General features: G+C 44.1%; 1 protein-coding gene across 4 annotated transcripts in view; it reads right to left on the bottom strand.

Annotated features, from left to right (window-relative positions):
• The window catches only part of LOC122789663 (KH-type splicing regulatory protein), a 441,911-nt gene that overhangs the window by 322,419 nt on the left and 97,206 nt on the right, over positions 1-22,286 (bottom strand). For all 4 annotated transcript variants that reach the window (XM_044057076.1, XM_044057077.1, XM_044057079.1 and 1 more), the window contains exon 8: positions 4,742-4,840. In XM_044057076.1, coding sequence (XP_043913011.1) covers positions 4,742-4,840 — 99 coding nt within the window. The remainder of the gene's footprint in view (positions 1-4,741; positions 4,841-22,286) is intronic.

Here is a 22,286-nt window from a genome sequence, read left to right as displayed (position 1 = left end):
TTTACCGCTCCCAGTGCAATATCGGGGGAAGTAGTTACTTGTTCGAACAGCCGAGGACTGAGAAAAAGAAAGTTCTCAGGGGAGAACTCTTGAGGTAAGATGGCGCAACAGGAATTGTATGAACTTGTTTTCAATTTCTCTAGATACGAACTTAATAGTGCCAACATTACCCTGTTCAATAAGGAACTTTCATTCCTTCACAAGGTAGCAACCTTGCGGAATTACTTACTGATCTACGGCTTTTTGGAAGGACTATATCTTTGAAACTGTTTCTTGATAAGAATGTGACACAGTCACAGTCTAATAATAGGTATGCCACCGAATGTAGAATGTTTTATTCAATTATGTGAGAGTTCTTTTTTGCATTCTTGCAAATGTTTATATTTTAATCTAAATAAGAATGAAAGACAATCACTGTTCTGTCTGATACGCAACCCTGACCTCACTATAAAACCTGCAGACAAGGGGGGTGGGATAGTACTGTTAGATACAGACATGTACAACGAGATAATAGAAATGTTGAAAGATGCAGATACTTACAGAGATAGGACAGGACACTCCTGCAAATATAGTGAGAAGGGTCTATGATGACCTATATGGATTTAATGATGTGTAGACAAATTTCTCAAGAATTACATGATTTCAGGGTTGTGTCCCCTTTAATTCCATATATAAAAGGGTTGCCCAAGATACATAAAGGCATCATACCACCTCCGTTGCGGCCGATAGTAGCAGAAGGATGGGTCACTGAAAATATTTCCAATTATCTAGAAACTATTTTAGGGCCTCTTACTAGAAATATACAGACTATTTTAAAAGATACCCATCAGTTAATGGATGATTTTATAAATTAATAGCGGAATCTACACTTCCTCCCTCTTGTATTTTAGCTACCTTAGATGTAAAGAATTTATTTACAGCAATCCCAAATGAACATGGGATTGAGGCTGTTAGAAGTTCTACATACAACTGAGGGCTTTAATGAGATGCTTATCTGCACTTTGCTGGATATAGTACTTATACAATGTTTTCATGTTTCAAGATAAATTATATGCACAGAAGTGGGGTGTTGCCATGGGCACCCCATGTGCAAATTCGTACGCGAATTTAGTGATGTATCAATGGGAGAAGACATCTGTTCAACAGTGTTTTTTCGACACATACATTACTCTACAGGCGTTTTGTAGATGATATACTTATAGTATGGGATGGAGATATGGCTCTGCTACAGGACCTAGTTACTTATTTGGAATCAACCACTGATTTCCTGAGGTTTACAATTGAGACTACATACTCCAATATAGTAATATCCAAAAAATCTATCTTAAAGGACTCAACGGTTATGATTTCAACTACCCTATTAAGAAAGTTATGCTGGAAAAATGCATTGCTACATTTCAATATGCATCCACGTTTTGTTTTTCCGAACGTGGTCAAGAGTCAATGAGAATTATGAATATATGCAAGATTGATATTGACAGGTCACTACAGTTTGAGATTATGGATGCATTATTTGAAGATGGGGGATATACTCCTAGCTTAATAAGAGCAATAAAAGAATCTCTTTTAGGTCTGACAAGTGCTAATCTCAATAGACATCATTTTATACGAAGTAGACATACAGGGGCTGATGGTGCGATTAAAGTTGATTATAATCAAGACAGATTACCATTTACAACCAGATATACTAATGACAATAAAAAAAGTCATAGAAATTATTAGGAAGAACTGGAATGTTTTAACTTTAGACCCTCACAAATCCAAGCTTGTAGGTGACACCCAGGTTTAGGTACAGGAACAGCAAGAATCTTAAGAGACTCCTCTGCACTGATAGGACAATGTTAAAACGAGATACAAGTAGATGTCTACGGAGAACTAGTACTTATCCATGCAATAAGTGTAATTTGCGTAGTAATATTGTTGATTAACAAGAGTGCATTCATCCTTGTTTGGATTATGTCTTCACTCCTAGATTATATGCTACTTGTGAGTATGAATTTAATATATCTAGCAACATGTACAGAATGCACTGCATTCTATATAGGCATGACCTAGATTAAAAGACAGGATGTACAACCACTTGTATGATATTAGGAGGCTGAATCCTGTCAATGCATTAGCCAAACACATTGCTGAACATTTGCAACATATGCTTAAGTTCAGAGTTTTACAGATTGTTAATAATCGGGGGGGGGGGGGGGGGATAAAATGAATTATTTAGAATCAGTTTAGTTACGTTGGATCTTGAAATTAAGGGCGCATGTAGAACCAGGACTTAAGACATATTAGTTTAAAATCTGTTTTAATAGCACGCAGATAGCTTATACATGTTCATACATGGTATTTTCATTATATATAACTCGATTATTTTAGTCAGTATATATATTTTATTTAATATTCTTTTATGTCTATGTACTGGTTTATGATTTTTTAGTGTCATAGCTTATTACATAAGCAGTTCTCATTTTTATAATATTGTATTTTATAAAATAGGGTGATTTCTAGTATAGTTTTTATAGTTCTGGATGTGCTCTAGAGTTGTAACTTTATGAAGAGTGTAACTAATTATCCTTCTGCACTTATTCAGTTAACTTATTAACCTATGAGGTTCAAGTTCAACTTGTATTTACACTCTGACATGTATAGTTATTAAAACCTGAAGAAGCGCGTTTAATGCACGTGAAAGCACTTGTCTTTCTACATTTGTATTAAACTATAGTTCCTGTTATTTCGTGGTGGTCTTTTTTCATATTGGATATTTGGTTGGATACTTTTAGAAGCAGACCTTTGGACGGCGGCAGTATCTATTGTTTTTTATTATATTAAAACAGTTAAAAGCTTTTATACAAGAGAAACTACTTAGCTGCAATGCAGAAACAGAAGCAAATTACTACCTTGGCGACAGGGGAGGCATGCAAAATTGTGAAAGGTTCAACAAAACTGCACTACAAGCATACACAGCGTCCAGAAACAGTCAACCTGCTATGCTCCCAGGCTTCTTCCATGGTCATTGTTCAGGTGGAGACCAAGGTGAGACTGCTAGGGGGTGCATCAATATTATACCAGGGGGTTTTTACATAACAGGCAACGGCAGTGCTGGATAAGTGTGAAGGCAAAGACTGAATCTTAGAGCTGGACAGGATGAGTGACATGGCAGGGGAGCAGTACAATGGCAACAGATAACGTGGGACTAAACAGAATGGAAAGACGGGTCACTAAGGAAACAAATTACAAAGACATCTGGAGCCTTTCTCCCCGGGCCTCTGCTGAAAATTGCCTTCGAAGTGGGACTTTCCTGGTTAAATATAAAAGTCGTTACGGACCCATTACCAAGTTAAGTGATACTAGAGTGGGGTTGGGGAGCACTCAAACTACGAGACGTGTTGAGAGGCAAGCACAAAAGGACAAAGTACAAAATTAAGATTTTTACTGCTGTGTAGTCCTCAGGATCTTTCAGAGCACAACCAAATAAAACCATTATCCAACAGGCATGAGACATCAACCTCAGGAAAAGCAGCCAAGCCAGGATATCTATCACATGGAGATTACTAGTAGGACGTCCGAACAGCAACAAGACTTTACATTCTACATAACATACAAATAAAACAAGAAAAAAAAAAAAAAACTTTCCGGATGTGGAGCCTGAACCCCATTTCGGCTCCCTGATATGCAACTACCCAATGACTAGCAATGCTGTGTTTGCTTGTGCAGAGACAGCAATTCCAACTTCTTTGTTTTTATTCTATGCTGTTGTGACCATGCAGTACATTTATGACTACAGTCTGTGTGGGAATGGAGACATGAAAGCAAAGATTTTCACTACTGAAATGCAGGAAGGTCGCCCTATGCAAACACTTTTGAAGTTGAATATTTGACTAGCTTGATCCATCTAAGTAAAGTGTCAGCAAATTGAGAAAACATGGGATGAAAAACTGCAGCCAATTAAATACACCCCTCCTCCACACACACACGCACCAAGAAGGGTCCAGACTTCCACTACTTCTACGATATACATTAATTCTAGATACACTTGGGGGGGCAACATTCCTATACTTTACACTTTGTCCTATTTTTAGAGCATAACAGGGGAGAACAGATTTTAAATACTGCTCAAACTTAGAAATCACAGAATAGATTATGCATTTTCTAAATAATAAACTCCGAAACTAATTTCATTTAGTGACTTCCATCCTCCGTGATTTGGCACAACTACAAATTTTGCAAGAAAGACCAAAAATGATGCAAAAATCAGCTGGAGGTTATGCCCCAGATGAAGATCATCCAGTCTACCAACTCCACAATGAAACAGTTTACTGCCCAAGCAATAGCACATGACAAAGCCAACTCCTCATTCTTGAATCCTAAATGTACACAGCTGAAGCTGCACCACACTCCAACCCACTAAACTCACTCAAATGTGGGCACTGTAGCAGTATGAACCTCACACCTGCCTTCAGAATCATGCATACCCCTTTAAAATCTCTATCTGAGACTGAGGTTCTAGTAGCAGCCCTGACAAAGGAATGAAGCTGCAGCACCCATTTGCCTTGGAGGGGGGGGGTCCATACCCCTTGCAGCCAACTTTGCACATCCTCCTCACTACAACGCATATACAAACCACTAAGTAGTCAAGACCGTCATCCCTCAACCCAGTGATGCAGAACGAATGGGCAGTGGGGCAAGGAGGGGGCAAAATTTACCCAAACAAGGTCCGATCATCCCTAAAGTCAAAGTAACATACCTGTACTTTGTATGGTTCACCAATGATTCTGAGTGGCTTTTCTGCATTTGGACCTTGACTACCATCTTGAATTAGGATCATTTTCACTCCAGCCCGTTCCTGTTTGAAGAGAAACAGTTTTATATCAATGATAAATACAATTTTAAAAAAACTGCAATGCATTTAAAATGACAAAATGATAAAGCTGCCCACTGTAGGGTCACCACAGGACACAAACTGTGCCAAGCCCCCCCCCCCCCCCCCAAAAAAAAAAACACTATTGAACTTCATTCACAGCTGCTGTAGCAAAGCATGCATCCCTGGAAAATGCCAGCATCGGAGCATAGTTAGCTGGGTCTCCTCCCAATACAACTGACAGTGCCAAAAATGAAACTATGCCACCTTCATTGAGATGCAAAACCCATCAGATCAAGTGTACCTGAAATGGTTGTCAAGAAAGACTTCCCAAGACGTCCAAATGCCACCCAATTTGCAAACACGTGCAAACTTGTGAAAATGCACAAATGGATTACTTACTGCAGACATTACTAAATACTCTCTGCCGCAGCACTAAAAGTAATTTTCTGCATCCAGGATACCCATTAGTTTACACCTTTGATGAGGCAAGTCCATCACACTAAAAATACAGCTGCAAATAAACCTACCATTACAGTTAAAATGTCTGATCACTGCTGCAGTAGCCCAAACTACACAGGTAGATTATGAAAGTTAAACAATTTTGGCGAAGGGAAAGGTCCAGAAGCCATGAAAATGCTAAGCTGATCTAGAGTTAAAAGAATCACGCGTATAGCTTTTTGCAGTGTAGTGTGTAAATGTAAGCTTTGGATAACAATGTAGACTTTTGCAACACGTCGCTTCTCACCTTCACAACAAAACAGCAGATTTGATCAGATCAGATTTAGTAGCAGATTTCTGTGGAGATAGTACCCTCCCTCTAAATTTTTATGTCTAAACTGGTACCAGAGAAAAGTACAGTTTTGTACCTACCATAAATGTAGATGTTCGAAGATCCACATTGCTGCAGTCCTTACACTTGGGTAGTCCGCTGTCCACGGTCGGCCCGAATATCAAAGTATAAGGCTGACGTCGGTCAGGGCGCATTTAACTGACGTCAGGACGTCGGGGTATAAATGCGCATGACCGGCATCATATCCTCAGTCTTTTCTTGCCCCAGATGTCAGAAGACCTTAAAAATAAAGGTCAAAACCAAAAGACAGCAAACAAATAACCAACCACCCTTGCACTAACTATATGTACAATATATACAATATACACAATATGTACAACCCAACCCACACAACCACCTCCAACTACAGAGGGAAGGAGGGAGGAATTGGACTGCAGCAATGTGGATCTTGAACATCTACATTTATGGTAGGTACAAAACTGTACTATGTTCTTCATCTCACATTGCTGCAGTCCTTACACTTGGGTAGAATCCCAAAGCAGAGGTAAGGGAGGATGGCTAACTATAAGGAAGCAGGAGCTGCCAAAATGCCCTGCAAAACCGCAGTGGCAAAACCAGCCCTGGACTTAGAGTAAAGTGGCAGGTGATAATGCCTAGAGAAAGTATGCACAGAACTCCAAGTAGCTGCCTCCAAAATATCCTTGGTTGCCACTCCCCTCAAAAAAGCTGTTGAAGTGGCAGTAGCCCTAGTGGAATGAGGCCTAATCCCAGCTGGAACCTCCTTGCCATGATGGGAATAACAAAGCAATGCAAAACCCAATCCACTTAGAAATAGTTTGTTTTGACACAGGCTTGCCCTGAGAACTCAAAACAAAAGAAACAAACAACTGCTGAGACTGCCTGAACCCTTTAGTTCTGTCCAAATAATAACGCAACTGCCTGTGTACATCCAAAGTGTGCAAAATCTTTTCCCCCTTATTTTGGGGATTTGCATAAAAAGTAGGCAAATGAATAGTCTGGTTTAAAGCCACACTAGAAACCACCTTAGGCATAAAGGAAGGATTAGTACGTAATGATACCCTATCCTTATGGAAAATCAAGAAAGGCTCAACTGCCATAAGGGCCTGTAATTCAGAAACCCTTCTTGCAGAGGTAATGGCCAACAAAAAAGCAGTCTTCCATGATAAATATTTCAACTCAGCAGTAGCTGCAGGCTCAAAAGGTTGTAGAGTGAGTTTCTCCAACACAAAATTGAGATCCCAAGCAGGAGTAGGAGCTCTTCGTGGGGGTCTTATATTCTTTGCCCCCTAAGAAATTGCTTGAACAAAGGATGAGAAAACAATGGCGGTCGCAATCATAGTGAGCTGAAATTGCTGCAGCATGAACTTTAATAGAAGAGAAAGACAAACCTTTGTCTAGTAACTCAGTAAGATATTGAAGAGCCACACACAAATTAGGCTCAGAAACATCAAAATCTTTTGCTGCACTCCAAAATAAAAATCTCTTCCATTTATCAGCGTACACTTTCCTTGTACTAGGCCTTCTAGCTTCCAAAATAACATTCAAAACTTGCTGAGGAAGTGGAGGCCCATTATGGTTCAAAACAGAATATGCCAGGCTGTTAGGTGCAGAGAGTGAAGCTTGACATTGAGCAAATGGCTGTCCTCCTGTGACAACAGGTGTGGAATCAAGGCAAAGGCCATGGAGGCTTCCTGCTAGACTTCTTAGTAATGGGTACCAGTGCTGTCGAGGCCAATCTGGAGCTATTAAAATCATCCTTGGCTTGTCCTGTCTGACCTTCAGAAGTACCTTTGGGAGGAGAGGCAGAGGTGGAAAGGCATACACATGAAGATTGCTCCAATTGAAAGAAAGAGCATCCACTCTCCAAGCTGTGGGATGAAACCTTTTCGTGCAAAACTTTGGCAGCTGATGGTTTAGTGGAGAAGCGAACAGATCTATGTCTGGAGTTCCCCATGACACTGTCAATTTCTGAAATACATGAGGATCCAATTTCCACTCGTGGGGATCCATAATTAGTCTGCTCAACACATCTGCTAAGGAGTTCTGTGCTCCTGGCAGAAACTCTGCCTGAAGATTGAGCTGTAAACTGAGAGCAGTCTCCCACAAAATCATTGCTTGCCTGCATAGAGGATAAGAATGCGTTCCCCCTTGCTTGTTGATGTACCACATGACAGTTGTGTTGTCTGTTAGAATCAACACCTGTCCTGGAAGAAGGAATTCCTTGAAAGCTATTAATGCAAACTGGACTGCTAACATCTCCTTCATGTTGATATGTAGATGTCGTAGTCTGACAGGCCACTAGTTTTGTATCCACTTTCCATTTAGATGAGCTCCCCAAGCTTTGTCTGAGGCATCTGTCGTTAAAATCTGACTTGCCTCTGGCCAGGTCAGAGAGAGTCCCTTGTTTAGGTGACATTCCTGAGCCCACCACAAAAATTCCTTCTGAATGCAAGGTATTATTTGAATGACAGTGTCCAGATACTGGCAGTGCTGTGTCCATACATTTTTGAGATACCATTGTAGCTTCCTCATATGCAGTTTGGCATTGGGAAGCACCAGAATACAAGATGCCATGAACCCTAAGGCTTGAAGGACTGTCCTTGCAGTCAGCCCGGACTGATGAGATAGTTGATGGAAGTAAAGGGATAGACTTTTGTTTGTCCGGGGTTAAAAAGGCCATCTGGGCTGCTGTATTCAGTCTCACACCCAGAAAGCACATGTCTTGAGAGGGTACTAGACTGGACTATTTCGTTCACAGAATACCCTAGGCATCTTAGCACTGCTATCACATATTCCAAATGACGAAGAAGCTCTTCCCTTCCTTGGGCCAGAATTAGGCAGTCGTCCAAATAAGGATAGATCTGTATTCCTTTTAGTCTGAAGAAGGCTATCACTGGAGCCAGAACTTTCGTGAACACTCTGGGCGCAGTAGATAAACCAAAGGGCAATGCAGAGAACTGATAGTGAGAAGTCCCAGCTCGAAAACGCAGATACTTTCTGCAACTGAGTCTGATAGGAACATGAAGGTAAGCCTCCTTGAGATCCAAAGTTACCATCCAATGATCTTTGCCCAGCAGAGGTAAAAGCTGCTGCAACGTCAACATTTTGAACTTGGGAATGTCCAGATAAGTGTTGAGGATACATAAATCCAAAATTGGTCTCCACGTGTTCCCCTTCTTTGGTACTAGGAACAGGCGAGAATAAAATCTTAGGCCCACTTCTGGCAGAGGGACCGGCTGTATGGCCCCTAGTTGGAGCAACAGAGAAACCTGTTTGTGAGCCTCTATTCTTTGTTGAGGAGGAACGTCTGGCATGCCTTTGAAAGGAGGCAAGGTATGGAAATAAAACCTGTAGCCGTGGTGTATGATATCCAATACCCATCTGTCCTGGGTGATTAGTGCCAACCTTCCTCCCAAAGGTGCTGCCAGACGAGCAGGCTCTGGCAGCTGAAAAGGTAGGTCATTGGGTCTGCTTACGAAAGGACTGACCCCTGCCCTCACCTGAAGCCTGTGCAAGAGAACTCCCTGTTCTAGGCCTGAAAGAGCCCTGAGCTCTGCCCTTACCACGTCTAGATCTACCCCTAGACTGGGAATCATAAGAAGGATACTTCCACCCCTTAGTAGGCCAATTTCTACTAAACTTTGGAGGCTGGACCTGCAAAAAATCTTTAACAGTCTGCATAGACTTAGCCTTGTCTTCCATTTTCTTTAAGACTGTCTCAACAGGAGGACCAAACAACACGTCAGATTGTAAAGGAGCATCTAAAATCCTTGTTTTAACATGTTCAGACAAATTCTGATCCCTCAGCCAGGCGTGCCTGCGAAGAACAGTCCCAGTGGCAGCCACCCTAGACGAGGCCTGTACAGCATCAAAACCACATTGCAAAGAATGCTTACCCACCTGTTCAGAAACATGTACTAAATCTTGCAACTCTTTACAATCAATACCTTCCACCAGAGCATCAACCTTAGACTTCAATTGTGAAAGGAGATAGTTTTGGTATTTCAACATGTGAAACTGGCAATTCAGAGCCCTCATAGCAAGAGTGGAAGAAGTATAAACTTTCTTTCCCCATCTATCCAAGGCCCTAGCCTCCTTGTCTGTAGGAACCGGATTCTTAACAACAGAAGCCTTAACACCCTTAGGCCCCTGGCTAACAGTTTCTGGGTCTGCCCTAGGACTCTTAAAAAGATACTTGTGAACTTCGGGCACCCTGTAATACCTATCCGGCTTAACAGGAGCAGGAGGCAAAGAATCAGGATTAAGAGAAGCCTCTGTAAAACATCTTCCACTACATCCAAAACAGGAGGTATAGCCAAAGGCCTATGCTGGGGTAAAACAGAAATTCCCTAAGCCGTTTCCTGGAATCAGAGAAGTCCTGACCCTCCCACTTAAAATGCTCCCTCATGGAATGAAGGGTTCCTGAAAAAGAAAAATCCTCAGGAGGAGTAGCAGAAGGAGTAGAATCATCCACATCAGAATCAGAATAAAGAGAGTAATCCTGCAAGTCTTCTGTCGAAGACTCTGCAACATCCGAAGCTTGCTCAAAACCCCCCAGCTCAGGCTCCACCCTAGGTCTCTTAGCAGGAGGGGGCATAGAACCCCTAATCAAAGTAATCAAATCTTCTGCCATTTTAAGCATATGCTTCTTGGGCATAGTACCTGAAGAGCTAGGGGCAACACCAACTGAAGCAAGACCTGGCCTGCCCCTGGGAGAAGCCTTAGAAACAGAAGGAGAGGGCCTAGCCACCTTAGGAAGGGAGGGGAGTATAGTAACCTGAGAAGCCCCCTCAGCCTGACTTGCCTCCTGAGAGGCCACATCTTGCAATAATAAGGTCTCACTCTGGGAACACAAAGAAATCTCCGGTGGAGCCACCGGCTCCACCGACACCTCTAAAGAACCGGCGTCCGGTACAGACGGTTCTTCTAGCCTACGCTTAACTGTCTTGTCCTTGCGCTTCGAGGAAGCGGGCGTCGGAGCATCCAACGGCATTTTATAATTGCACCGCTTCCCAAAGACTAACCTTGCACAATCCAACCTTCTCTTTATAGTGCGTTTATTAAATCTAGCACAAGAGCGACAAGCCAACAACGTCGTGCTCAGGCCCTAAGCAAGGAATACACAAAGTATGATAATCTCTATGCGGTATCTGTTTCCCACAAGAAACGCAATTAACTTTTTCTGACATCCAGTAAATGACTGAGGCAAGAAAAAACTAAAATATTCCCCAATGGGGTACTTAGCCAACTTTGAACTCGGTCTGAAACTTCTAAATAGAAAAATCTCAGAACGCCAACCGGCACTTGCAATGCTGCTTCTGCATCGGACCATGCGGCAAAAAAGACTGAGGATATGACGCCGGTCATGCGCATTTATACCCTGACGTCAGTTAAATGCGCCCTGACCGACGTCAGCCTTAAACTTTGATATTCGGGCCGACCGTGGACAGCGGACTACCCAAGTGTAAGGACTGCAGCAATGTGAGATGAAGAACATCAGTGTCTTTAAAGTGTGCAACTCACTTCTTGTAGAGAAGAATCAGAAAACGTTTCTACATTAAGGACCTAAAGCAACCCAGATTAACTGTACCAAATGAACAAGCGTTAACATCTCCTAAAATCAGAAAACGTTTCTACATTAAGGACCTAAAGCAACCCAGATTAACTGTACCAAATGAACAAGCGTTAACATCTCCTAAAATCAGAAAACGTTTCTACATTAAGGACCTAAAGCAACCCAGATTAACTTTACCAAATGAACAAGCGTTAACATCTCCTAAAAACAGAGATCATAGGAAGTGAGCAAGTGTTAACATCTCCTAAAAACAGAGATCATAGGAGTGGCTAAGAGTTTTCTTGTTAGCCTTAAAACTGTTTTCAAAAAATCGTGACATGAGAAAGCCTTGAAAGAGGAGGACTCGTGGACAAACGTTACAAGAGACCATTAAATGAGCCTTGCAGGAGAAAACAAGATAAAAAAAGTCAACACTGTAAACCCACAGAACCAAGACGAATGAGTGCTGGATTCACTGCTAGCAAATGGAAGTTTAGTTGGTGCCAATACAGGATTTAGTGCCAGACTTTGTCCCTACTGGTACCCGTTGCACATCACCAGTAAACAGGTACCTATAAAGTAATACCACATCAAGAAATTAGTTGAAGTTGACTGGGGTGTAAACACCACAGATCTTGAGCAGTATTCTGTTAGGAAGCTTGTGGTAATTGGGCCTGATAATTTGTAAAAGGGAAAAGGTTACCTGGGCAAGAAAGGGGTTCCAAGATCTTGGAGGAGTCTGAATCTTCAGAATTCCCGTGGATATCAGATCAGCATAAAGGAAGTCAAGGTACCAGTATAGCAGGCTTTCTAGTACATAGTACTACCACAGTATCCTGCTAGATTTACAGGAAGCAACAAATGGGTCTACTAGTGGGATTCACCTGATGGCACAAACCTTGGATCCATGAGGTTCTGCACTATCCAGCTCATTTGTCACAATACTGCTCTGATGAAATGGATGCCCATAGTAAGACTTCCCTGTGAAGCTACATCAAAAGTCTACAAATGGGGTATGCCCTGCCTTCCCCCAATGTACCACGATTGTGATACTGTCTGAAACTTAAAGATGCCCTGCAGTCCAAAGAGGAGTCAAGTGCTTTGATCAGAGCAAGCAGCCATTTCACATTCATGTACTTGCATCTGTCCTAGGTGTCCCACACACTTAACACTTCTGCCCCCATGAAACTGCTTCCCAATCAAGTCTGAGCCATTGGAGATGACCGACTGCTTTGGAACAGTGAGGGGTCAGGAGACCCAAATTTAGGTATTTGCTCCCATCAAGTAACTATTCTGAAAGTCTGCACTGGGGATGCTGAAACCAGAGAGACTTCAGATACTACTATTTCTCATGGAGTCTTGCCAGTGTTATGAGAACAGCTGCCATTTGACCAAATCCCAAGGTATTCCTTTACAATGACTGAAGCTGGGAGTGGAAAACTGCCGAAACAGACCTAAAATCCCAAATTGGTTGCTGACAAATGAAGTCCAACTACTCAGATGGAACATTATGGGGAGCACAAACTATAGTTAACATCATCTGATCAACCTTTGAGACAGACAGAGTCCCCAGCTACCCGGAACCTTGGGAGGCCCTTAAGGAAGGATATTCCGGAGTACTGCAGAGCCAAAGGAAGCCCTTCCTCTAGATACCAAATCTAGCTTAGAATGAGTAATAAAGGTGAGAAGGGCCAGGTAGCTAATGAGCAGATACAGTCCAGGGAAACTCTAGACCAGAATATAGCTGAAGCAGCCATAGAATGCCAGAGTGAGCAAGAACCCCTTCTGGTGCTAGTAATCCAAGTTCTTTATATGCTTGTAAAATGCAAAACAAAATCCATTTAGCGAGAGTCACCTTGGAAACTGGTTTCCCCAAAAAGGTTTTAGCAATGGAAACGAAAAGCTGATCAGATTTACGGGAGGGTTTGGATATATGTAGGTAAAAATGTTAACTGCCTGCGAACATCCAGCAAATGAAATTTGTAGTCCCCTTAAAATTACAAGCAAATCAGACTGATTAATATTGGACTCTGAAGCAACTTTAGGAAGATAAGACAGGTCAAGTCCTGAGATACATATGGGGGTTTCATAGCGGCTGAAGCTTCGACACTCTCCTGGATGAAGTAATAGCCACCAGGAAGGTGGTCTTCCATGACAAGTCAACTGATGCTGTGGGCTTGAACGGGGGCGCAACTAAAGCCTGAAGAACCAAAGTTAAATTCCACAGCAGGGAAGGATTTTTGTGGTCTCAGAAGAAAAGTACCTTTCAAAAAAAGAGTTTTGTAAAATTCTGGCAGCAGCTAGGGATCCTGAATTTTCCCTTACGTGAAAATGGGAAATAGCCGCCAGCTGGACTTTCTGTGGAAGAGCTGGCCCCTTGTTGGAAAATATGGGACAAGAACCGATGTAAATGGAACAGTAAAAGGATCCAAATTTCTCTGCAAAGCCCAAAATGGAAAAAATGTTTCCACTTACTACCGTAAACTTTCCTGGTAGAGGACTTGCGTGCCGCTACCAGGATGGATTTCACTGGGGGAGAGATACCGGGAGTCCTGGCAACTAATGGAACTGGGGGAACCAAGCTGTGAGCTTGAGGCCATCCAGATTTGGAGGAAGAAATCCAAGGGATGGCTAATAAGATCCAGAATGGGATCCAAGATCCAGGGAGGAGCTAGGAGAGGAGACTATAGGCAAGGAAACCAAACTTGACCACACCAGTGGGGCTAGGAGGGTAACTCTGCTCCTCAACAGACTAGCTTTTAAGAATTTTGTCATGAGAGGAAGCAGGTGATACGCAGAGACCAGGTGGCCAAGCATGGACAACAGCATTCCTGGGGGCTTCCCCGCCAGGGGAATCAGAGCAAAAAACTTGCTGCACTTCACATTGGAAGGCAATGCGCAGAGATCGCAGCAAGGCTGACTCCACCTGAGGAAGATCTGTCCTGCTACATATGCGTTGAGACCACTCATAAGGCAAAAGGATAGTTCTGCTCAATTAGTCTGCCAAAATGTTGGACCGACCCAGGATGTGTGTTGCTATCAGAAAGCAGTTGGAGGAGATAACCCTTTCCCACACATGCATGGCCTCCCACACATGCATGGCCTCTCGACAAAATTAAGACCTGGTTCCCCAAAATTGATGTACAAGACCACTGACATTGACTGGATCGCAATAGCTCGCAGAGGGAGAGAGCTATGAAGGGCCTGCAACGCTAAAAGGACTGCTCATCTCGAACGTTTATATGCAGAACGGTCTGAGCCCACGTGCCTTGGACAGTCCTGCCCTAGCACTGCTCCCACCACCCTAAGCAGGAGGCATCTGTGGTCACCGTGGCTTGGGAAAGATTCTCGCAGCTCCTGGGATTGAAGCCACCACATGAGAATTTTTGCATACTTTTGCTAAGAGGGATCGGAAAGTCTAGAGAGACTGATGTAGTAGAGACCACTGAACTTGTAACGTCCACTAACCCTCATATGCAGATGTGCACCACTAACCCTCATATGCATATGTACACAAGGAACCAGAAACTGAACAGGTTGGAGGGAAGACTTCGAGATTTATGGTGATCCCCAGCCAGGTCGACAACTGAAGAAAAATTCCTGGCTAGTACAACTTGACGCCTGGTGGAGGCAGTGAAGCCAGTCGTCCAGGTACAGACGACCTGCATGCCCTGAAGTCTCAGGTGGGCCGCTACAACTGCCATGGTAAATACCCTGGGGGCTGTGGAGAGACCGAAGGGTAGGACCCTGAACTGGTAATGACTGGCTCCTAGTCGAAAGTGGAGGAATCTCCTGGATCACCTGTCCATCAGAACATGGTAGTATACATCCTTTAGGTCTATCCAGCACATCCATTCTTCCTCCTGCAAGAAGGGCAGGATGGACTGTAGACTGACCATCCAGAACTTTTCCTTGGCAACGGACAGGTTCATTGCAGATAGGTAGAGAATCTGCCTCAAGTCTCCTGTCTTTTTGGCACCAAAAAGTACCTGGAATAGATGCCCGACACGGACTGGTCTGGGACACTTGGACTGCTCTAGCAGTTTTCTTATTTCCAAAGCTGCCGCCTCACTGAGCGGGTGGGATATCCAGGGAAGCACCTTGTGTATGGGGACTGTTCATGAAGGAACTAGAATAGCCTCTGAATATTATTTGAAGCACCCAGTAATCTGACGTGTGATACACTTCCACTGGGCTAGGTGCCTCGAAAAACACCCCCCCACCCCCACCCCTGACTGCCTCCAGAGAGGAGCAGTCAGGCAACCTCCCAGGGCTGCTGCTCAGGTCAGTCGGAAATAGGTTCCCGTGACCCAAAGTTCTTCGGTCCCCCTCTGCGCCAGCATCCATCTTGTCCCCCTCTACCTCTGGGGGAGGCAGTCTGAAGCATTCTGGGACTGCTGGGATTTCTGGAACCACAGCTTCTTTTGCCTCGCTGGTCCCTGGAGAAGGACCTTTGAGAGTTAGAAAAGGAGATCCAGACGGCTGACAGCGTTTTCCTGTCCTTCTCACGCTGGACAAGTGCATCTGACAGTTTTCCTGAACAGGGTCGAACAGTCAAAAGGGGCATTAATGAAGGACACTTTGAAAGGTTCTGAAAAATCACAGCCAGAGCCAGGCATGATGCCTCAGGGCAATACTGGACCCAGCTACCCTAGTGGCTCCCTCAGTGGCATGAGAGAGTAAACGCATGGACGTATTTCAAATGGACTTGTGTGGCCATACGAGCAGAGAATGTCAGTTTATCCTCTGCAAAATGGACTTCGGAAGAGACTCTGCATACTCATGCATACTCAGAGGTCATGCTGCAGCCCAATTACGTGGGCCATATAATTCAGAGCCCATAATTCAGAGCCCTTACAGCAAAGGTAGCTGAAGTAAAAGTCCTCTTTCCAAGACAATCCATCGCCCTGGACTACTTGCCGGGGGAATGGACAGAGGAATTTTCCTGGGCGCGTTCCTTTTTGGTGGCTGCTGCTGCCACCACCATGGCATCAACTGGGGAACCCTTACTCCAACAGGAGGGCTCAAAACTTTGTCGGGCCGTTTGGGTATTGGCTCTACCGTTTCCAGTTCCTTCCAGGCTCTGGTGGTAATAAGGTTCACCAGAGGGTCAGCCGGGGGGACCCCAGAGGTAGATGGGCCTGCGAACGCCTCCAGAAATACCAACTCGTCTGAGGAAGGTTTTTGGGCAGACCAAACACCCCCATCTGGTGAAGAATTTTCATTGTCTACCAAGATGTCTTCAGGGGTGATCTGGGGTAACCTTCCCCTTCCTCCAAGTTGGTATTTTCAGTGAGGGACTCAGGGAGTCCATGTGCCTCCTGCACTGACATTTGCAAGGGGCCCCCTCGGTGGGACTCTCCAGGGAGGGCTTCCAAACAGTCTCATATTCCTCAAGGGGAACTGTCTGGGGTGTATCTGATACAAGCTGTCCCTGGGAGAACTGGATGACTTAACTCCGTTATGAGAGAGCAGGGGCGGACTCAGAGGAAACCGTGAAGGATCTCTATCCTCCAGAGAACCCTCTTCACAACGTCGAAAGCCAAAGGGGAACTGGCTTCCCTGAGGCTGATGGTGTGGGTAGCCATACCCCTCGAATCTGACGAGGGGATCGGAGCAGAGGCTGGAACCGCCGGACCTAAGGAAATGGTATGCCCTGACCAAAACAGGGCCAACACCACTCGTTACCTCAGATCAGACGCCCAGATCTCTTGCTACGAGAGCTCAGATCTGACAATTATCAGATAGGCTCGAGGGCATGGCTGGCAGAGGTAGGAGGGACCATCTGTGCAGACTCGGACTCCGGGGCTCCTTGGATCCATAGACTACAAAACCAGAGGGTGAATCAGAGAAGGAGCTACTGGGGCAAACAGAGCCAAACTCCTTACTCCTGCTGGGGAGGGGGGGGGGGGCAGCAACACTAATCTGCAGTTGAGTTTGCAGGAACCTTATCTGGTCCATATCTGCTTCAGAGGCACCTAGTGGATCTTGGACGCCAGACACACTGGCCGGGAGGGCCGATGCGAGGAAGACCTTGATGTGGGCAGAGCCTCCTCCTCCAGGGAGAATAGTGGAGAACGGAGCAGAGGAGAAGACTGCCTAGCAATCTTTTCCAGTGTTGAGATCACCTTAGTGGGTGGGGCCGTCCCAGACAGGGGGGGAGGAGGGCCAGAAGGCTCAACAGTCACAGCTGTGACTGAAGATGATTCTGCAGAAGTAGCTGACACGGTGGGTTAAAAGACCCGCTAGATTTAGCTTTGTCTTGTGATCCCACAGGGCCCAGGAGTTGAAGGCTGCACAAATCTTGCAGCCAGATGTCGGATGGGGATCCCCCGAACACACACACAATGTGATCAGCTGGTGACAGCTTATGGTAACACAATGCACTTAGTTCTGTCAGGTCAGAAACAGACCTTTGTTTTTTTTTTTTAAACAGACAAGCTAAGTAATCAAGCACACACAACACAAGGGTGGGAAGGGGAGGCCTACACAAAGCATAAAAACTCTTACAATACACTATTAATATTTCTAAACACAAAACCAGTGGGAGAATAAGGACATGGTATAGAGTTTTAGCACTCAGAGACAGACCGAAAAGTTAGATAAAAACCTAACTAACCTGCCTGAAACTCAAGAATCCCATGCTGGCAAAGCCATGGCAAACATGAGCGGAGGATTGGAAGGAGGTTGCAGTGTAGTACGAGTAACGGGAGGAGCTTGGAGCTCTGATCTTTAGCTTCGTAAGCTGCCAGCTCAGATCTGCATCTGATCCGAAACCCAGAGGTTGATAAAATGAAGTCAACTACTTCAGATTTGTGGTTTTCTGGTAAATTAGTGGTAAGTCATTCAAGATAAAGTTGGAAAATGACAGGCACTTGAGTTGCAATCATAGCCTTCAGAAAATTCATGCCAATACAAAACCTGTTATTCTAATCACCAAGTTTACAACAGCAATATTTTAAAAATTGTCCCTATGTTTGGACCTTTTCCCTCACATGTAGCAACCCTTTACCACCACGTTGCCTACGTTGTACGGAAGGCTTTCTACATGGCCCACCATAAGGGGAACAAGGAGGTCATAACATCCATGTACTCTTCCCTTATCAGACCCATCATCACGTACAATGTCCTTCAGCATGTACATTGCCAAGCACATGCAGCAGTTGGAGACTACAGAGGCTCCTGACCAGGAAAATCCAGTGTCCCCTATCCTATATAGACAGGCTAAAAACCCTGCTCCCTCTACTCAGTCTCAAACAGACTAGTACAGGTAACCTGCGTCTGGCATACAAAGTCATTTCAGACCCAGACTTGGAGTTGCTGCAGATCCGTAAAACGGACTCCACTCGTGCAACCCGCATGCATACAAGGTCTTAACCTGGTCTGCGACATTAAAGGAACTTGCTGGCAGGATAGAATTGCCTCCCCCAAAGGCTGCCCAGTCTGTGGAATAGACTCTCCATGTCAAGCAGAGTACCTCTCTAACCCTCCAAGGAGGAACCTGGACGACTGGATGAGAAACGGAAAATATACCCCTGGGATCCCACCTGTGTCCCTACTGGACAGGGGAACCAGGTGCTGACTGAGGGAACATGGGCAAAATTAGTGGCTATGCTTAGAAGGGCCCCTAGGCCAATAGCCTAGTATGCTATGAACCTATGTGTTTGTCCAGATTTGTGGCTCAAAGCAGTAAGAGAGACCATATCCGTGGAAGAATCAGTCGCACTAAACAGAGCAGTGAGTGATGCAATAAAATAAAACTAGTGAAAGCAGAGGTTTCCACAAAACAGTTACACAAACATTCCCAATACCTTCAACAAAACAAGCATCAACGTAAGCCTGACTATTCTCAATTCTGAAAAAAATGCAGCGCACACACTTTTCCCCACTCACCTATAACCTTCTCACTATTATCAGAAAAATCAGAATAGCAAATTAAATGCTGAGCAGTAGTAGGAATAGAGCTATAAATGCTAGGTTTGGGAAGTGACTGAAACTAGTCTACATTCTGCATTTTAAGGGGCAGCAAACTGGTTATCAGTTAAAATACTGGTGGAAACATCCTCCAAAGCTGACAATGGAAGAATGTTCAGAAAACACCTTCAGTATCCAAAAGTTTTGAGGGACCAATAAGCCTCAGTGTGGTCTGAACACTGACATTTTGGAAATAAGACGAACCCCAAAGGGAAACAATTGAGCTCTCCTTCAAAGTCAGACTCAAAAACCTGCACCTGACCCCTGAATAGTGAATCTTTTCAAAAAGGAAGCATATTTTTATACCAGAAAGCAAATAATGGTCAAAACCCTGACTAAAACCATTATTCAGACTCATCATCTTAAGAAAATGCAAGTAGACAAAAGGAAAAAAAAATGGGGCCAGCAGAATTCTGAAGAGCAGCAGTATCTAGTCAAGGGTTGGGCAAACATTCTGAAAATGAGGACGTCTTCCCAGTTTCCTCACCAGAGACCAATGAGTTGCTCTACACTGCCACCTGAGGGGCCCCCAACAGAAGGGGCTACTGCCAACCCACAGGTCCATAGTGGCTGTAGGTTCTGCAGCAGAGGGAGTTGGGATAAGTAGGTGGTCTGAACAAAAACAAAATGGCCACAGCAAGTCATCCACCTACAAAGAAACTGCTACGTACCCTGCTGGAAGGAGGACATGGGCAAGCTGAAATGATACCCCTATCCTAGGGAAAAGGAAAGGAACAACAAGACAGTAAAAATGTAGACTAAAAACACAGCAAAAAGCACTTAACCAGCCTCAAAAGTAATTTCTTCACAGAACATTTTTTTTGAATACTAACTTGGTACTTAAGCCCAAAAGGTCTTGCACACAAGGTCCTGCAGCTCACATCTACCCAACAGATGGAAAGGCTACCATCAAAGCAATACATTGAGAGGGTCTGAAGCAGCTTTAACTGATGTCCTAATGCAAGGTCTAGCTTTACATTGTGGGATGAACAGCAGACTCCACTAGAGTATGATAAAGGATTTAGTGCCAGAGGCAGATATGAATAGTGTGACTTGACATACTGACAAGACATGCCAGTCTTGAAAGTGTCCAAGTACCAGGACCACCCTCTGTGCCTGGATTGGCTGCTGTCCAATGGTTTATTGGCCTCATTCTGTGATCATTTCCTCAAAATGTGCCTGGGTGTCTGAGCATGTCACCCACTCCAACCTCTCTAGGCTGGAGGCATACATCATCTCTGGTCTGACCGGTCCACATGCAGAGACAGCACCAAAGCTCCCAGGTAAAACTCAAGCGGACAGAACTAGTGCTGTCTGGGCCTGCACTCCCTGAATATCTGCTATACCCTCGGTGTGATTCAAAAGCAAGCAGACCTGGTCAAGGAAAGGTACCTCATCACGCAGACTACCTTCTGACGACACCTGTCCAGTTAGTCTGCCACCATCAACAGCATCCTCAGGGAAATACTTAAGGAGCAACTAATAAAAAACACAGATATATATATATATACATACATATATACATATACACACACACACACACACACACACACACACACACACACACACACACACACACACACACACACACACACACACACACACACACACACGCATTTGCTTTCTTGGTGGTCAAATGTACAAAAAACTCAAGAGCCATTTTAATGGAGAGTTTGATGCCTGTATTAAACAGAACGAGAGTTGGGCGGGGACCTTCAAAAGCAATACAGGACAGGCCATAGCTGAAAAAGGTCAGAGCCGAATAACAGTGTTCAGGTTTTCGTCCATGGATAAAAAAAAAAGCAGAACTTTGCTATAATGAGTTTAATTTCCCAGTCTCCCTCAATTTTAAGCACATCCTCGTACAAGTGGCACAGCTGGGATTAGACTGATCATATAAAGCGTCAGTCTTGGTGTGGCCTAGAGAGGAGAGGGTACAGATGGAGATCCCCAAATTAGGTCTGCACACTGAGGCAGCAAAGTTTCTCTTCCTAAACCTAATGGGGGCTTGGACACTGCTCAGGACAAAGCAAGTCCTAACTTCACAATGGCTATGCCAGTGTACTAATCCTGATCTTGTTCTAATATGATCAACTTATACATGTGTATAGGTCTGTAATGTTGTGTAATCTGCTCACATGTAAATCCTGGTATATGTAACTTGTATTTGCTTGTTAGTCATTTTTTCCCTATTAGGTTATATAAATCTACTTAAAAGAAATTATCCCCTTACATCTTATGCTTATGTCAATTTGTATAATACTGTAGTGGAGCTTTTCTCCCCGGGCCTCTACTGAAAATGGACATATCCAGTTAGACTAGCCCGGTCAACAAGTGTAAAATAAAAAATTAAAGTCAGGATGTCTGGTCTTTTTGTGCAGTAACCCAAGGATAAGAAGCAAGGGTAAAGACCTGTCCACTTCAGGGAAAGCATTTCCTAAGCTGCTGGATTTTACACACCCCACTCACCAATTCAGCTTTTTCCGGGGGTGGGGGGTGAGACGGGAACAGAGAGCAAAGACGCAGACTGCCTGTTAGTCGAACTTGGAAACCATTCCCTTGTTAGCATCCATGTTACCACCTCTGATCTGTGTCTACCACAAAGATGCTTGGTTGGGAATGCAGGCAATAGGCACATCAGATAAGTTCGATTTGCTGACATACCACAGTAAATGCATTACAGTTAAAGACCAAGTTAGCCCCTTAAGCCCAAATCGACTTGAATGCTCTTACAGCCAAGATCATTCCTTTCATTGGTTTCTTCCTCCAACTCCATGAAGGCCATTCTCAGGAGGTTAAGTACAGATGCTGTATAAACTGTAAACAGTGCTACTGTCAACTTCAGAAATCTCTGTCACAGAAATCCAACACCCAGCAAAAAAGTTTCAGCAGTTCTTGCCCCTGTTCAACCCCCCAAAGATTTCGCAAATGAAAATCTCCTACTAATGACTGCATAAATTCATAAATCTTTCAAGATACAGTCCTGCTAGGGGTACATATTTCTGAATTTCTCAAGTTAGTCTGAAGCCTGACAGACTAGTGTCCGGCCCCTGTCCCAAATACTCCCAAGGGGAACCAGGCTGCAGCAA

This window comes from Protopterus annectens, chromosome 15.part0 (assembly GCF_019279795.1).
Source record: "Protopterus annectens isolate FY-2018-M chromosome 15.part0, PAN1.0, whole genome shotgun sequence".
In the NCBI taxonomy this organism is placed as follows: domain Eukaryota; kingdom Metazoa; phylum Chordata; order Ceratodontiformes; family Protopteridae; genus Protopterus; species Protopterus annectens.
This window is presented reverse-complemented; position numbering and strand designations above follow the sequence as displayed.